The sequence below is a fragment of the Podarcis vaucheri genome (assembly GCF_965113315.1).
Source record: "Podarcis vaucheri genome assembly, chromosome: 2".
Taxonomy (NCBI): Eukaryota; Metazoa; Chordata; class Lepidosauria; order Squamata; family Lacertidae; genus Podarcis; species Podarcis vaucheri.
In genome coordinates this window covers 7770949-7789099 of record NC_138760.1, presented here as the reverse complement: position 1 = coordinate 7789099, position 18151 = coordinate 7770949, and the positions used below count along the sequence as shown (strand labels likewise).

Below are 18151 nucleotides of genomic sequence, written 5' to 3'. Positions count from 1 at the left end.
ATCAATAGGCATGGGCTTATCCTAATTATTTTCTGGACAGTCATTCTGCTTTCGTTTAATACACTCGCATGCATTTTAATAAGTGCTCAAACCCTCACAAAAGAACGACTTGCTCTGTGCAGAGTAAGAACTTTGCAGGGAAGCTAAAGGATTTGGCTGACGTCTGCAAGATTAGTGGTGCAATTCTAAGCACGCTTATTCAGAAGAAAGTCCCAATTTGTCTAACAGGGCTTATTGTAATCATGATCACTTGGAAGTAAGTCCCACTGAATAGATCATGACTTGCACTTGGGTATTCATGCTTAGGATCAATAATGCAAATTTTGCCCTTGCTTTTTAGCAGTTCATCATTCAGAATGCCAACGTGAGAACTCTAAAAGTTGTGGCTGTTATTTCTTCAAGGGAAATGCCCAGAGATCATTTTGTATAGCTGGACCGTCATGGTCAATGACTCTTTGACCCAAATTCTAGAGATCCACATGAAGTTTAGATAACTAGACTCAAGGAAGAAGAAAAAACAATGTTCTTTCATTAATTTGTCAGGATGCGCAAGGTGGTGGCATGTGATGGTTTCCACTGATCAAGAAGTGGATCTTAAATCTCCTCGGGAGAATCTTTCAGAGCAATGGGCACTTCTCTTACAGCCTGAGCTAAAGATTTAAGCTCCACGGGTGGCCCATCACAGATGACCATTCTGCTCCCAGGGGAGATATTCATTGTGCATTGACAACATGAAGATGAATGCACGTTTGAGCCAGAAGAAAACACCAGTGGATGTAGCTAGCTATAGCCTGCTCCTTTCACTGTTCGTCGGGGTTGGCCTAGACTTTCTCCATCACACTTCGAGGCAGGGTCTGTGGGGAGTGGAGCTCCATCGATTGCCTCCTGCGAACATCACGCTCCTCCCAGTCTTCTTCCGGCTCGTTGCCTTTGAAGATTGCTAGCCGCTCCGAGAGGGTCTTTGCATGGGGGAAGAGAGCATAGTGGTAGAGCAAGGAAGCCACCACCGCTCCAGCCATTGGACCCAGCCAGAAGACCTGAGGGAGGAAAGGAGAGAATGAAAGAGATACAAGGCTGATGGTTGACCAGGATGAACATTCTTGGATAAATTCCGGTACCAAACCATTTATAGAAGGTAGCATCGCTTCTCAGCCTTTTGGCTAAGATTAAGTGCAGTATAGAAGATAGCTCCTCCCCCATTAGACCTCACAATTCTAGTTCAAGGTTTCCCACAATAGGGCAGTAGAGATTTTTTCCAATATATTGCAATTAATGTAATTAGGGGGAAAGAGGTATGGGTGTGTCGGCACAGCTGGAAAACTCAAGATTACCAAATAGCTTTTGGCCAAATATTTAGTTGGCTATTCCAGTTTCATGTTCAGTTCTTCACGTCTGCAGCTCCTGGTCACTTGCAGCTTCCCCCTCCACTCCTTGTCTCTCCCAGTTGTCCTGCTCCTTTCAGATTCCTCCCTCTGTCTTTCTTCTTGCTTTTCTGGACCACTTCCTCTTCCCAACCTCATCTGCATTAACCAACTCTTTCCACCCCCAACTTCTGTTGAGCTCATGTTCTCTCTTCTGCTTGGTGATTGAACCTGGTACTTTCTGCAAGCAAAAGTTGCAGAACTTTTGCAGAGTTGCAAAACTCTGTCTCCGAGTTACAGTTCTTCCCCTAAGAAATCAAGAAAGTGTTGCCTATAACAGATCAAAGGCATTGGCCCTCTATTGTTCCATATCCAGCTATTTGCCACTGTTGAACCTGCTTAGCATTTGATGCTAAGCAGTTATAGCTGTTGTTACTGAGCTATAATTACTGCCTCATTTTATCTCTGGGCCCTCCTCTCTGCCCTGCTCTCAAGAATCCAAGTAGTTCAGTGAATGGCAGCCTTCTTTGTTACAACAGGGCAGCTCAGGGACGCTTCATAACTACTATAATAATAATAATAATAAAGCCTTATCACATGTGTTTTTGGTTTGGCCCAATATGTGGGAAGTTAAAGAATCAATGGATATCTGCCAAACTTGCTAATAGCTTTTACTTCCTTCATTCTTTCACCTCATTGAACACAAATGTTAAGTTGTCTCCATATTAAAAAAATAGACGAAAGAAAGATCCAATGAAAAACTACCCTAAAGCTGGCTAAAACCAGAATCTGAAGAACTCATTCCGGTATTAACTAGAACCAGAATGGGGCTTTTAATCTACTGCCGAGTCACAAAGAACAAGCCACTTAAGCCTTTTCTGGCTTCAAACCAGTTCAACCAATGGAAGACAATCTTACTTGGCTACAAGTGATCACCAAAGAAAAACTTGCCTATGGTTCTTGTTGCCAATCACTACATCTTTCTTTCAGTTGGCAGCTCTTGTATCCACATAATAGTCTTCCTTTGCCAACAGGCTTTCTGATCCCTGAAAAGTAGGGAAATCCACATGGCCTTGGGTTGGTCTTGCATATGCTTCAATAGTCTGTATTTTACCAGGGACGGTTCCAATTACTGGTACATGTGCCTGTGAAAACACTGACCCTGTTTTGTTGCTGTTTTGCATTTTGGAGATTCCCAAAATGTTGTTTTGAGTTGCTAGGCTTGCTGTTTTCCAGCTCTCGTACACCCTGTTTCTCTATGTCTCCCAAAAGCCGTATCTCTCAGAACAGGAGGGGATGCAATCTTGTCTGCTGTGAACATGCATGAATACAAGGCTGGCTCCATGTATAAGAACCTCCATCATTCCCTCCACCTTCTCCTCACACTCACCTCTATCAGCCATAGGTATGCTATAGGCAGCAGTGAAATGTATGCTGGAGCAGAGCAATAGAACTGCCATCCTAACACCAGCATTATACTTATCTCGGTGGGGATGGGCAGAGTTGTGGGGAGGTTGGGGCCATGCAGGTACAGTGGTAGGAGCCCCTCCACCGACCTGACCCTCTCACTGGTGCACTCATGTGGCCCTGACCTTGCTGGTTGCTGCCCCAGCTCAGCCCCATCCAGGTAAACAGCAGTGATGCTAGATAGCTCTGAAGTTCTGCTCCACTCCCACTACTGGGCACAATCCATTAGGAGTCTTACCCAGTGGTTGTCAAATTCACCCACAATCACAGCAGGACCGAAAGATCTAGCAGGGTTCATGGAGCAGCCAGTGTAGTAGATCTAGGGGGGAAAGAAAAGCATTTATTGTCATGGATATTGGAGTCAAAACATTACCTTTATGTTAGTAGTGACTTGTTGAATTAAAGAGGGGGAAATAAATGATGCCAAAAATATTGAGACTGTTCTTGTGGAAACATCAAGGGTCATTATATTTTATCAGTTTCCCAAGACCCCCATGTATCATCTGGTCATCAGCCCTTTCCCATGGTTCTTGGGCATCCAATGGCAGCCATCAGGCAGGAGAACAGGGCCTAGGGCATGCCTGAGGGTCTCAGATAAGTACATTATTTCTGTCTCACCAAATGCTTCTTACTACAGAGCCATGTGGGCTATAAATGGTACAGAAGGACTGCGGAAAATGCTTATTCACCTCACAGTGCTTCCTCAACGCTGTGAGTTGTTTCTATGGGTCTTTCCCGGAGAATTAGTGCAACTCTTTAGTGTGTGACTTTTAAAGGTCACCTGATAAGGGAAACATTTTCTGAAAGAGCTTCACCAAACAAAGTATGCTTGAGTCGTGTGTCCCGTCCACCCCCCCCCCTTGATTTTATTGTTTTATCTTTTGGTAAACCACTTTGAGGTCTTTTTTTATATAATCAAGTGGTGTATACATTTTATGAAATAATAATTAAAAAAAATGACACTTGGATGAAAGCTTGGATTTTCTATTATTAGTTGTTCAAGGATACTTTCGCAATCACTCTTTGGAAGGACAAACAACACATGGTGAAAGGGGTGGTGGTGTAGTGGTTAGAGTGGGCAGATGCAGGTTCAAATCTGCACTCACCCATGAAGTCCACTGGGTGACCTTGGGTCAGTGACTGTCCCCCAGCCTAACACACTTCACAGGATCAATGTGAGGATGAAAGCGGCTGAGACAGAAAGAACTGGGCGAACTGGAGGAAGGGCAGGGTGTAAATATGTTATATATCTGTGGTTAGGTCTTCTGACATTTTCCTTTAATGCCTGGAGGGAATCTATCATCAGCTTTAGCATCTTTTTTTTAAGGGTGTGCATCAGTTGTATGTGGAGTCCCCATAAAGAAGGAAATCGGGGTGATGTGAGGTTTTTCACCCTTTCTTATTTTCTCTAGATCTTACTTTCTCTGCAAGAAGCAAGGCTGCCCAGAATATTCCCAGTGGAGTTTCTGAAGATGTCTGTGTTGTTGTTATTAATTATTTTGTTAATGCACAGCAGCAGATAATTTTTAAAAAACTAAAAGTTTGCTTAAAAAAAAAAAAAATTCTAAGTTGCTCTTCATTAAGGAACAACACGCCAGAAGTTTTCAGAGCCCCGCAGTCCATATCCTAGACCATGGTGACTAGTGATCATTGGGACTGGTAGGGTAGGAGACAAAAAGACCATGGCAGGCTGAACCAATTAAATTTAACTTTGCACCCATCCTCCTCATTACTGAGTTCCATCATGGCAACACTGAGGATTAGGAAGAGGAAGCTCACAGCAGGCACCATCCCCTGTACTGAATATAAATTAGAAGGTAGACAGAGGGGGGGATAGCTGAAGGCAGACAGAGGCTTGTGGGCAACACCCCATTTGCCTTAATTGGCCAATGTCCGCTAGTTCTAGACAGCCTCATGTTGGAAGATCTACCTGATAGGGGAAAGTAAGGTGTGAAGCTGTGAAGCTGTGAAGTTGTTAGAAATATACAGGCAAGAATGCACACCACTTTGCCTCTTAATTCTTTTAAGGCAGACATATGTCAACTCCAGCCCTCCAAATGTTTGGGACTACAATTCCCATCATCCCTAGCTAACAGAACGAGTGGTTAGGAATGATGGGAATTGTAGTCCCAAACATCTGGAGGGCCGGAGTTTGCTTATGCCTGTTTTAAGGTAAAAAAGAGCAAGAGACAAAGCCCTCTTCCTCCACACTCCATGCAAAATATGAAACTAATGTGAGTTATGGAGGAAAGTAAAAATCTTCTAGTTCCCCTATAAAACCCTCTGGATTTAGTTGTCTGCAATTTGTCAGTCTTAATCCACTTTGGAGGAGCTCCCATGCCTGTAAATTTCATCCACTTTGGCCAAAAGGTGGAAAAGTTCTATCCATTTTAATGTTCTCCATCCTAATGAATGGGGAATAAAGAGCTTCACCTTATATAGAGTGGTTTGGAATCTGAAACACAGGCTGAAGCTGAGAGACCACAACGTGACTTAGAAACAGAATACAAATACTACTACTACTACTACTACTACTACTACTACTAATAATAATAATAATAATAATAATAAACACACAGATCCAAGGCCAATCTTGAGGCCTTGTTTTCCCTCCCAAAGAGAAAACAGCCAGTGCGGTAGGGGAGATTTATAGTGCAATCCTAACCACTCAGAAGTATATTAGGAGAATCCTAATATACTCAGAAGTAAGTCCTGTTGAATTCTGTAGGGTGTGCTCCCAGGTAACTAGGAATGGAGCCTTAGACCAAGATTGATTCATTTTTTAAAAGTTGATAAATCCACTAATAGATCTTCATTACATGTGAAGTTTGGCCTCGTGGCTTTACAGAATGCAAGTGGAGTCAAGCGTGGCTGTAGCTGTCATAAGAGATTGTTGCTAATGGCAGAGCATGTACTCCTGTGGATTAAGGAGCTTGGTCATGTCTTTCAGAAGAATTCTTGAACTATCTCTAGCTCTTCAGAGAGAACAACATCCGATGTCTTATGTAGTGCAGTGCTTCAATACCTCTGGTGCTAAGGAGTGGCTAAGATGTGGCCTACGGGTTGTATTTGACTCACCCCAAGGCTTAGGAGCTGGATAGAGCATTCTTAGATTGCAGTTTTGTGCACATTTACCTGGGATTAAGCCCCATTAAAGGAATGCGGGTGGCGCTGTGGGTTAAACCACTGTGCCGCTTGGGCTTGCCGATCGAAAGGTCAGCGGTACGAATCCCCTCAATGGGGTGAGCTCCCGTTGTTCGGTCCCAGCTTCTGCCAACCTAGCAGTTTGAAAGCACATCAAAGTACAAGTAGATAAATGGGTACTGCTCTGGTGGGAAGGTAAATGGTGTTTCCGTGCACTGCTCTGGTTTCGCCAGAAGTGCCATAGTCATGCTGGCCACATGATCTGGAAAAACTGTCTGTGGACAAACATCGGCTCCCTTGGCCAGTAAAGCAAGATGAGCACCACAACCCCAGAGTCGTTTGCGACTGGACTTAATTGTCAGGGGTACCTTTACCTTTACCTTTAAGCCCCATTAAACACAATGGGACTTACTTCTGAGCAAACATGTACACAATCTCACTGTGAATAGATAGATGATAGATGATAGATAGATAGATAGATGATAGATAGATAGATAGATAGATAGATAGATAGATTCTTTATTGTCATTACACTAGTGCAACATTGCACAAGTGCAACGAAATTGGATGCCATCCCTTAAAAACAACAAAAGCAAAACAACAGCAACAACCAAACAAACCACCTTCCAACCACACCCACACCCACACCCATCACAAACTCCCAGGTCTCACTATCGAGTTACAGCATTCAAAAAGGCCACAGCTCTTGGATAGAAACTGTTTTTTAGTCTATTTGTCCTTGACTTGATGTTTCTATACCTCCTGCCAGAAGGCAGCAGTGCAAACAGACTGTATCCCGGGTGAGATGGATCCTGCAGGATGTTGTTTGCTTTCCTAAGGCAACGGGAACCGTACAGTTCTTCCAAAGGTGGGAGAGGGTGACCAATAATCCTTTGGGCTGTGGTTATGACCTTCTGGAGCACCTTCCTCTCCCTAGCTGTACAACTGGAGAACCAAGCACAAATACAGTATGTAAGTATGCTCTCTATGGAGCCTCGGTAGAAGGACACCAGCAGTCTCTCACTCAGATTGTTCTTTTTTAAAAGTCTGAGGAAATAAATTCTCTGCTGGGCCTTCTTCACCAGAGCAGTGATATTTGCGCTCCAAGTCATGCCCTGATCCATAGTCACTCCCAAAAACCTGAATTCCGCCACCCTCTCCACCCGTTCCCCGTTGATATACAAGGGCTGAATGTCCGCCTTTTTCTTCCTGTAATCCACCACCAATTCCTTGGTCTTAGCCGTATTAAGAGCCAGATTGTTCTCTCCACACCAAACACAGAGCCGCTCCACCTCGTCCCGATAGGCGGACTCATCCCCTCCTGAAATAAGCCCCACCACCGTAGTATCATCAGCAAACTTGATGATTTTGTTGATGGAGTAGATGGCTGTACAGTCATACGTATAGAGAGCATAGAGCAGGGGACTCAACACGCAACCCTGTGGTGAGCCGGTGTTAAGGCTAAGGTCTGTGGACACATGTGACCCTACTCTCACCCTCTGAGAACGTTCTGACAAAAAATCCAAAACCCAGAGACAGGTGGAGTTGGGGAGTCTAATCGTCTCTAGCTTGGACACCAGTCTATGGGGGAGGATAGTGTTAAAAGCAGAGCTAAAATCCACAAACAGCAGCCTCACATAATTCCCCAGCCGCTCCAGATGGGACAGAGCAGCATGGAGAGTGGTGGTGATAGCGTCTTCTGTGGATCTATTTGCCCTGTATGCAAACTGGTAGTTGTCAAAAGTTGATGGAAGACAGGAAGTAATATGACGGCGCACCAGTTTCTCAAAACACTTCATGATGATTGGAGTCAGTGCAACTGGTCTGTAGTCATTCAAACTACTGATTGTGGATTTTTTAGGCAGAGGGACAATAGTTGACGACTTCAGGCAGGGTGGGACAATAGACTGGTGTAAGGACTTATTGAAGATCTTAGTGAAGACCCTCGCCAGCTGATCCGCACAGCCCTTCAACACCTTTCCAGTGATACCATCAGGTCCAGCCGCCTTCCTCGGATTCACCATCCTCAATACTTGTCTCACCTCGTGCTCCTCTACAGTGAATGAGGGGCCCCTATGGGCTGGTGGCTGTAATACCGGCGTCTCAGGTGGCTCCTTCTCGAAGCGAGCAAAGAAGAGGTTAAGCTCCTCCGCCAGCAAAGGGTCACCGTCGACAGCGCCAAGGTTAGGTTTGTAGTTGGTAATATGCTGAATCCCCTGCCACATCTGTCTTATGTTGTTGCTTCTTAAATTATCCTCAATCCTCTGCCTATAATCCAGTTTTGCCCGTCGAATACCCCTCTTCAAGTTTGCTCTTGCCACACTGTAAAGCTGCACCTCGCCCGACCTGAAAGCCCTGTTCCTTTCCCGCAGCAGGCACTGGACCTCTCCATTCATCCAGGGTTTTTGATTGGGATAAAACCGGATGGATTTATTTACTGTGACAGTGTCTGTGCAGTGATTGATATAGCACAGTACTGCCGCCGTGTACTCCTCCAGGTCCGAACGATCGAAAATATCCCAATTGGTTCTCTCAAAACAGTCCTGCAGCTGGTGAATAGCACCTTCCGGCCAGATTTTAACAGATTTTAATATTGTAGGAGCCCGTTTCCTGAGTGGGATATATGCTGGCACCAGGAACAGAGACATATGGTCGGACTGGCCCAAGTGTGGCAGCTGTAAAGCCCTATAGCCGTGATTTACATTCGAATAAACTTTATCCAGTGTCTTATCCCCTCTTGTGGGGCATTTCACATGCTGATAGAGCGTTGGAAGCACTGTTTTGAGTTCAACATGGTTGAAATCTCCCGCAATGATGTGCACAGCTTCAGGGTACTTGTCTTGCTGACTGCTGATAAGGCTCTGCAGGCATCCCAAAGCCAAGTTGGCATTGGCATCTGGTGGCACGTACACGCCAGTTAGCATAACAGCTGTGAACTCCCTAGGTAGATAGGCTGGTCTGCATTTAACAGCCACATATTCCAAATCCAGTGAACAGTGACTGCCCACAATCTTAGAATTATTGGACCAGCATTTGTTCACATATACACACAGCCCCCCTCCTTTGGTTTTTCCGAAGTCCATTCCTCGATCCTGACGATGTACCGCACAGCCTTCCAACTGAATTACTGCGTCTGGTATGGACGGTTGAAGCCATGTCTCAATGACAAATAAAACGCAGCAATCTTTTACAAGGCTATTCTTTGCTGCCTGCAGCCTCAATTCATCCATCTTGTTGGCAAGAGATCTCACATTAGCAAGAAATATGCTAGGGAGTGGTGGCTTAGATGGACTCCTCTGTAATCTTACCAGGACACCAGCCCGACAACCCCGCCTTTGCCTCCTGTCTCTACGCCGCCTTCGCCTCCTCCCTGGAGGCATAGTAATCCATGGAGAGCCCGGCGGCCTGGCTACTCCCACAGGAACGTTATCTGGGCGAAAATAATCAGCTCTTACAGCTTGTTCACACTGCAACCCGACCTTCAAAAGTTCTTGCCTGCTGTAAATCTGCCTGCTGTTAATCTTTCTTGCCCGGCCAGACATACTCAGACCAAATAAAATAATAAAAACAAAGCAAAACGCTAAGGGAGAGCATTAAGCCGCAGCGTCTATGCGCGCCGCCATCTTGCTTGAGTGACAGCAGGCCAGTTAATAGTCACTAGCTCACATGAGAGTGACATATCACATGGAAAAACCCTTATTGCAGTCAAGCTGTCATGGTAAAGGTAAAGGGACCCCTGACCATTAGGTCCAGTCGTGGCCGACTCTGGGGTTGTGGCGCTCATCTCACTTTATTGGCTGAGGGAGCCGGCATACAGCTTCCGGGTCATGTGGCCAGCATGACTAAGCTGCTTCTGGCGAGCCAGAGCAGCGCACGGAAACGCTGTTTACCTTCCCGCTGGAGCGGTACTTATTTATCTACTTGCACTTTGACGTACTTTCAAACTGCTAGGTTGGCAGGAGCAGGGACCGAGCAACGGGAGCTCACCCCATCGCGGGGATTTGAACCGCGACCTTCTGATTGGCAAGTCCTAGGCTCTGTGGTTTAACCCACAGCGCCACCCGCATCATGAGTTAGTAGCAAATATCTGAGAAAGCAGCCCAAAGGCAGAGGGGCAAAGACTGAGGGGTGGAACTATTTAAGAGGGCAAGAGAGTCCTTGCTTGTAGAATTTCCAGGATCTCACCAGCCCTGCTTTCCAGTTCTAGCCAATCAAGACAGAGAGCTGGGAGCCATTCGTAGATTCAGATATACTCAAAGAAGCAGGGAATATTTTATTGCTTCCCCAGACACTGTATGCTAGTTGGGCCTGTGGTGGAAGTCTGTGTCTTTGAGGACCTCAAAATCCAGTTTTCTGCGTAGAAGCTGCCTGCTATTATTATTACCAGATTTTTCACTGGAAAGTTGTTTCACTAAGAAATGCTCAACTTATTCCTTTTCTATTTAACAATGCTAATATTAGGCCAGGAATTATGACCAACAACTATGCTGTTGTGACATTTTGTTTAGGAAACTTTGATCCACTAGCCTTTTCATTTCTCTGTGGCTCATTTTTCTATCCGTAAAACAAGAATAATTTTGGGAAGAAATTCAACCTTGCACTAAAGCAATCATTCAATCAGGGCAAGCTTTTGGGCTTGCCATCGGAGAAATCCCCCCTCTCACCTCCCATATTCCGGAGGTTCTCCTGACCCCCTTGTCAGTTTGAGGGATATAGGAAGATGTAAGAAGCCCCACTGAGCAAGCAGAAGTCCTTGAGCTAATGGTATTCATTTACCTGAAACTCACCCCAGTTATTTACTTCTGAAGAAACTGATGAAAATGAAAATGATTACCTGCTAAACCAGGGCTGAGTCAACACCATTTCATATGAACATATTTTGGGCTGCACTAAAAATAAATATAATAATGCCTTGCATCCTACCTTTTGGGAAATGTGTTTGTGTGTCCTTGTGAAAATATTCACACATTCATTTATTTAACTCGCCCCCATGTCTTCTAGCCAAGTCTGACTATGGTATGCAAAATGAACCATGGATAGAGAAGAAGGGAAGTCCTTGATTTAAGGTTGTTTAAATGACTATTTTGAAATGTAAATTTGAAAATCTAATAGAAATTATATATACATATAAAGATGATGTCATCTTGTTCAAGATGTGATCTGTGATTGGTTGGGATGTGCAATGCGATTAATCCAAGGAGGTGGAAGCAGAAAAGGGGTGGGGATAGAGAATGGCACTGAAGTTTCAACAGCCCAGAGGAAACAGCAGTGTTGAAGAGGATTTATTTTTAAAGAGATGTATATTTGAACATTTGAAGTGGGTGCCAGGAGAAATTTCCACCCAACCAAAACAGTTGGATTAGAATGAAAAATTGAAACTGATGCAGTCCCAACACCAACCTTTCCTCCTGTTCTCCCAGCCCTGGGAAGCTAATATGGGTGTACTGCACCCTCTTAAACTCAGGGAACACATGCCCTGCTGTCAGTATTTTAATCCATGCATACTCAACAGTTGTCAATAAGTGCTCTTGAGATACGCACCCCAAGCAGGTGACCCAGGACAACAGAAAAACCAATGGACAAGGCTGGGGATCCCAGGTTATCACTCCTGCGGTCATCAGTTGAGGCAAAAATGCAGAGGACCAACTGGAAGGTGAGGAACACTTCCATGGTCACCGCCTGACCTGATGTTGTATTATTGTGTACCTAAAAAAAATAAAAGAAAATTAAGCACTTCCTTGAAGATTCTTGCCATTGTATCACACACTGAAGGGGAAGATGGCATAACTACTAGCATTTGGCTATGTGACTGTGTCACAGAGGGCAGTTAAGGGCAGTTATGAGTGTGAGCAATGCAACTGATTATGTGATATATATTTTTAGCAAATAGTGATAAATATGTGTGCGTGTGTGCGCGCACGCACACACACACATATGTGTACTTGGGTGAACCTTTGGCACAAGGTCTCTGCAATAGTTATCTGTTGACAACCTTGAATGAACACAAAGATAACATCTCTATTATTTGCCTCTTTTGCAACTACAATGGCATTTTGATTTGCCTTAATCTTATGTAAGTCGTGGGCAGGTGGGGAAGAGAATGATTTGCAATGCCACTGGCATTCTGGCAACAGCAAAGATTTTCATCTGTGACGCACTTGCCCTGTTGGACACAATAAATATAAACATGCTTCACTATTGAAATTTTGAATACATGACTGCACAGATTCCTGATATGCTTATGCCGAGCTTGAAAAAGGCACAGCTAAAGCTCAGACCTGCCTAACTAACTGTATTGTTCTGGAGAGATGCTATGGCTTGACCAGTAGTAGACAACCTCTCTGTTCTTGGGCAGCCCAAATCAAGGCGCGGAAACAGATTTATTGAGGCTCTGGTGCACCACCATACATGACTGGTTGGCTGCATTCATCTTGGTAGATCGCAAATTGTGTCTAGGGGTGGTTCAAGTTCTTTCCACATGATTGTTCTGGGTGTGGCTCACAGGAGCACTCCTGCAAGCTAGCATTCCACACTGAGGTCACTCTAAAACTACACCATTTGTGTAATTTATTATCCTGCTGCATAGCTGTCAACTTACAGATTTGAAAATAAGGGACCAGCAGCCTTGAAAAGAAGGGAACAGCAGCCAAAATAAGGGACCTGCAGGGTTCACCTGTTCCAGGCACTCCAGTCTTCCTGTCCTCCTGCAGTCTGGTCAAACTCATGCTGGTAGCTTTGAGAACACTGTCCAACCAACTTTGTAACCAGAGGTTCAACTGAATAGAATCTGAATCACATGCACCACAAGGCCTATGCAGCCTCAACTTAAGATGGCTCCCTGGCCTGGCTTAACACTGCAAGGTTTGCAGCAGCACATGCAACAAAATGGCGTCCAGCATTCAAAGACCCCCTCAGCTTGCATTAACTAGCCACTTACAAGGCATGCAAGCTCCACCCCCCAGTCATTCTTAGACTTCTTATTGGGTGAGCAACACAGCCAAGCAACACAGTTGGAGCCTCCCTCCTCTCTGGCCGGCAGGGAGGGAGGGAGAGGAGCTGCTTCCTTTAATTTAAGGGACTTCATTTAAGGGACATTTAAGGGACATCCATCAATAAGGGATATCAGCGGGACATGGCGCTGGAATAAGGGACTGTCCCTTCAAATAAGGGACACTTGACAGCTATGTCCTGCTGGCAAGGAAGTGGGATGGGGTGAGGAAGAGCTCCCTATCCCAAACATATGAGATCTCTCAGTCATTGCCCAAGCTTCTCTTTGAAGCATAGAGTCTTGCTTTACTTAGAAATACAGTGGTACCTCGGGTTAAGAACTTAATTCGTTCTGGAGGTCTGTTCTTAACCTGAAACTGTTCTTAACCTGAGGTACCACTTTTGCTAATGGGGCCTCTCACTGCTGCCACGCGATTTCTGTTCTCATCCTGAAGCAAAGTTCTTAACCTGAGGTACTATTTCTAGGTTAGCAGAGTCTGTAACCTGAAGCATCTGTAACCCGAGGCACCACTGTAATGAAACATCGTACATTAATGTTGAAGTGCAGGATCTGATGCTCCAGTAACAACATTTGCATTTTTGTAGCACACTCTGGGAATCATGGAACACACACAACAGCCCTACAGAAGATGTATGGCAATTCATGCTGTCAAAGAAATTGTTTTCCTGCTTGTCCAGCGGTGATGCCTGATGTGACTCAGTCAGTAGCTCATTAGGGAAGTAAACTGAGTGATAAGAATCAGAACTGAGTCCATGGAGAGAAGGGAAAGGATCTCAGAGCATTGCATCATCCTAGAGCATTCTGTTGTGGTGATCTTGTGAATGTTCCAGCACATATGGCTTGATGGCAACTTGTCAACTTCTGGAAGAATTTCCAAAGTTTCATGCCTTTCAAACCTAGCTATTTAATTAATATGATTTCCCAATGAGAACATTGAGTTCAGAAGATAATGCTGGGTACTAGATTTATTATACCTAATACCATTATGTCTGGAGCAGTTATCCTTATTCACACTACCTCAGCTTCCCCCTCCCCTAATTTGTTTCCTGGAGAATTCATGTTTCCTCCCCCCCCCTCGGAGTAGCCAGTGTGGAGCCCTCCAGATATTGGTGGACTACAACTCCCATCATCCCTGATCATCAACTGTGCTGGCTAGGGTTGATGGGAGTTGTAATCCCAAGCATTTGGAGAATACCACATTGGCTCTTCCTGTGTCATTTCCATATATCTTCTACTCTTGTGCTAAAGCTCTACAAAGTGCAGTTTGACCAAAAGGGAACTGTCAACAAAAGGGTTGACAAATCTGGCCAAATCGCCTTCTAAATTTGGCCCACGGACGGTCCAGGAATCAGTGTGTTTTTACATGAGTAGAATGTATCCTTTTATTTAAAATGCATCTCTGGGTTATTTGTGGGGCCTGCCTGGTGTTTTTACATGAGTAGAATGTGTGCCTTCATTTAAAATGCATCTCTGGGTTATTCATGGGGCATAGGAATTCGTTCATTTTTTCTCCTGAAATATAGTCCAGCCTGGCTGTAAAAGGTTGCTGACCCCTGAAGAAACTTTAATAAGCTATCTCCCACAGTAGTATCATGAGCTATCTCCTGACTAATGCCAAAAAACTATAACACTGAGAGTCATAATCATTCTCAAAGAATGCTCATTATGACATCTGGATGGATGTGCATTTAGCAGCTCTAGAGCCTAACTGAATATAATTATAATTATGTAAGCGTCCTGATTCTATTTTATGACTGGGTTGAGTAAAATCAGTATGTTAGTAATGATTAGGGCTGTGAACAGAAAACAACATTTAGCTCAAAAGGTCTGCTCACAGGCTCAAATAAACATCATGCTTGGCCTCAGAGTGGTCTCACCTCATTGCCTCAAATCTCAGGCAATTTGGTGACAAAGTGGAAGTCAACAAATGCACCACAAAATCATTTTTTGGTAGTAGCATGGAGTTTGCTGGCAGAATGGATGGAACCTGCGATTTTCAGACAAGGAGATGCAGGGAGGGGGTTTGTGCTAGGAAACTCTAAAGTTTTGGATGTTTTTCAAAAGAAGATGATTTCACACTGTGAGCAATTTGCACATGACATGCAACACTGAGATGGCCCCTAGGTTAGTACTCTGCAAAATATAACAAGGATAAGTGGATAATTGGATTGTTAAACTTTTCAAAAACATTTGAATGTACATATGGTTAAATCAAATTAGTTCAGATTAAATAGAAATTTTCTCTCTCCAAAGCTGGGGAACACCCCAGTTTAGGGCCCCTCTAGACAACCTTTTTTTTGCACATTCATCATTATTTGCGCTCATGATGCTATTGGAGCAGTCAAACACATACACCCTTTCAATATTGTTTGAACCTGCAAAAGTTTTGGGGTGCTCACACTGCTTCATTTCTAAAGGGTGCGCATCCTGTAACTTCCCATTGAAATCCCCTATCTTTTCATAACACAAAGACTCTGCCCCCCCCCCCCGTTACTGTGATATCAATCCTCTGGGCAGCAATACAGTGGTACCTCTGGTTACGTACTTAATTCGTTCTGGAGGTCCATTCTTAACCTGAAACTGTTCTTAACCTGAAGCACCACTTTAGCTAATGGGGCTGCTGCACTGCCGCAGCGTGATTTCTGTTCTCATCCTGAAGCAAAGTTCTTAACCCAAGGTACTATTTCTGGGTTAGTGCAGTCTGTAACCTGAAGCGTCTGTAACCCGAGGTAACACTGTAATGCGGTTACGCTGGGAAGCATCACAGATGAACTAACGAAGCAAAATCAATCCACGCACTATTATTGTGTCAAGAACATGTTGCAGAACACACCCAAAATAAACACTAGCCTTGAGAAGCCCTTTGTGTGAGCCAAAACAAACTGATTCAAACCCATCATATACCAAGTCAAGGATGCAACAAGGTCAATTCCTTTCCTCAGCCTGTGAATCTCTAACCTCATCCCATGCCTCAATAGTCCACCACCTTTCAGCTTCCAAACTCCTTCCTTTGTTCTTTCTCACCTGTTTAGTTTGCTGCTGCTCTTCTCCCTTTCCCTGTTAGTAAGGTACTGGAAAAGCTAGTTTTTTCCTTTATTTCTGTTTTAATGGCAACAACACACAACAGGTAAATGTGCCTCTTAAGCTGTAGTTTTAAGTGGTTCGTGATAATCTAGCTTCTTTTAATTTGCACTCACCATTGATAGTTCTGTCTGAATCTTTTTAAACCCAGAGCAATTGCCTAATCCAGTGTTTCCCAAACTTGGGTCTCCAGAGGATTTTGGACTACAACTCCCATCATGGGATGATGGGAATTGTAGTCAAGAAACAGCAGGAGACCCAAGTTTGGGAAGCACTGGCCTAACCTATACAGGTGTATAATCAAACTAAATTGGGAGCCTCCTCCCCTGCAAAAATTTTTTTTTGCTTATAACAGCCTACAACAAAGTCTAGCTGTCACTGCTACGGATCAGAACAGGAGTCTCATTTCAATTTGTCTTCCACAATCCTGGATTGTACTGAAGGATGTCAGCAGTGGGCCAGTTTGGTAACGTAAGGTGTTGGACGGGTCTAGGACACACAAGGTAAAGGTAAAGGGACCCCTGACCATTAGGTCCAGTCATGACCGACTCTGGGGTTGCAACGCTCATCTCGCTTTATTGGCCAAGGGAGCCGGCGTACAGCTTCCGGGTCATGTGGCCAGCATGACTAAGCTGCTTCTGGCGAACCAGAGCAGGGCACAGAAATGCCGTTTACCTTCCCACCGGAGCGGTACCTATTTATCTACTTGCACTTTCGAACTGCTAGGTTGGCAGGAGCAGGGACCGAGCAACGGGAGCTTACCCCGTCATGGGGATTCAAACCTCCAACCTTCTGATTGGCAAGTCCTAGGCTCTGTGGTTTAACCCACAGAGCCACCCATGTCCCAGGACACACAAGACTTGGGCTCAAATCCCCCCCCAGCCATGAAGCACACTGGGTGACCTTAGGCCAGTCACCATCTCTCAGACAAGGATGTTGTGAAGCTAACGTGGAAAGGGAGAGGACCATCTAGGTCAGGCATAGGCAAACTTGGCCCTCCAGATGTTTTGGGACTACAACTCCCATCATCCCTAGCTAACAGGACCAGTGGTCAGGGATGATGGGAATTGTAGTCCCAAAACATCTGGAGGGCTGAGTTTGCCTATGCCTGATCTAGGGAGCCCCAAGCTCCTTGGAGGAAAGGCAGGAATAGAGAATAGAGAGAAACTGGGGTCCGTGATTTCTTTTTAGCAAAAGAGCAATGCAAGAGACTAATCTGGGTTTCTTGAACATCCTAGTATGGACACACCCTGCTTTAATCCTCCATCCCTCCCACTTTTGCAGGTCCTGGAATCCTTACCCTGTTGATGGACAAGCTTCCTCGGATGTGAGGTGGTGTGATTTGATGCAGGAGGGCTGCCCCTGTCACAGCTCCCAGGATCTGTGCCACCACATAGAAGATGGCCCTCAGGAAGGAGACCTGGGAGCCTACGAGGCACGCGACAGTCACAGCAGGGTTAATATGGGCCCCGCTGACATGACCCACAGCCTGGACCAAGGTCGCTATAGCCAAGCCAAAAGCCAGTGAGATCTGGAGAACATTGGGTGGGGACACAGGCCAGTTGAGTGCTGCCCCCAGCCCAAAGAAGATGAAGAGCAGCGTAGCTAGAAATTCAGCAAGGACAGCTCGAGTGAAGGCCACGGAGCGGAGTTCCCACATCATGGATGACCCGAAGACAGAAGAGGCTGAGACCAGTAGCTTCAACTCTCTGGCTTAGTGGTGGGTGCTGTGTATTCTGGATGGATGAGGAGGTACAGTCTGCAGGTCTATGTGTGTGCATATATATCTGCCTACAGAACAGCAAGAGATCTCTAAGTGGAGGTGGAGTTTGGAAACTTAATGCTTTTCCATGCCTGTTCCACCTGAGGAGGTTTCAGACCCTGCCTTCTTCCTGGTAACCTGGGAAATTAACATTTGCCAACCTAATACTCTTTTTTTTTTTTTTTGGCCTTGAGAGAGTTCACCCGGCAGTCACAGGCTAAGTTGCAATATTTCCTTCCACACATCCACAGTTTTCTTCACCTCTCCACTTTTCTTCTTGTCTTTTAAGTTGCTTTTTTTTTAAAAAAGTGCTTTGTTTGTTTCATT

The 18151-nt window shown here is 44.9% G+C and overlaps 1 protein-coding gene across 1 annotated transcript; it reads right to left on the bottom strand.

Annotated features, from left to right (window-relative positions):
- Positions 1–821: 821 nt before the first annotated feature.
- Positions 822–17725, bottom strand: LOC309522814 (aquaporin-2-like; the record flags this gene model as incomplete). The annotated part of the gene is made up of 4 exons (XM_082206422.1): positions 822–1037; positions 3067–3147; positions 11514–11678; positions 17363–17725. The coding sequence occupies 4 exons, from the start codon at positions 17723–17725 to the stop codon at positions 822–824; spliced, it is 825 nt and encodes a 274-aa protein (XP_082062548.1).
- Positions 17726–18151: the final 426 nt, after the last annotated feature.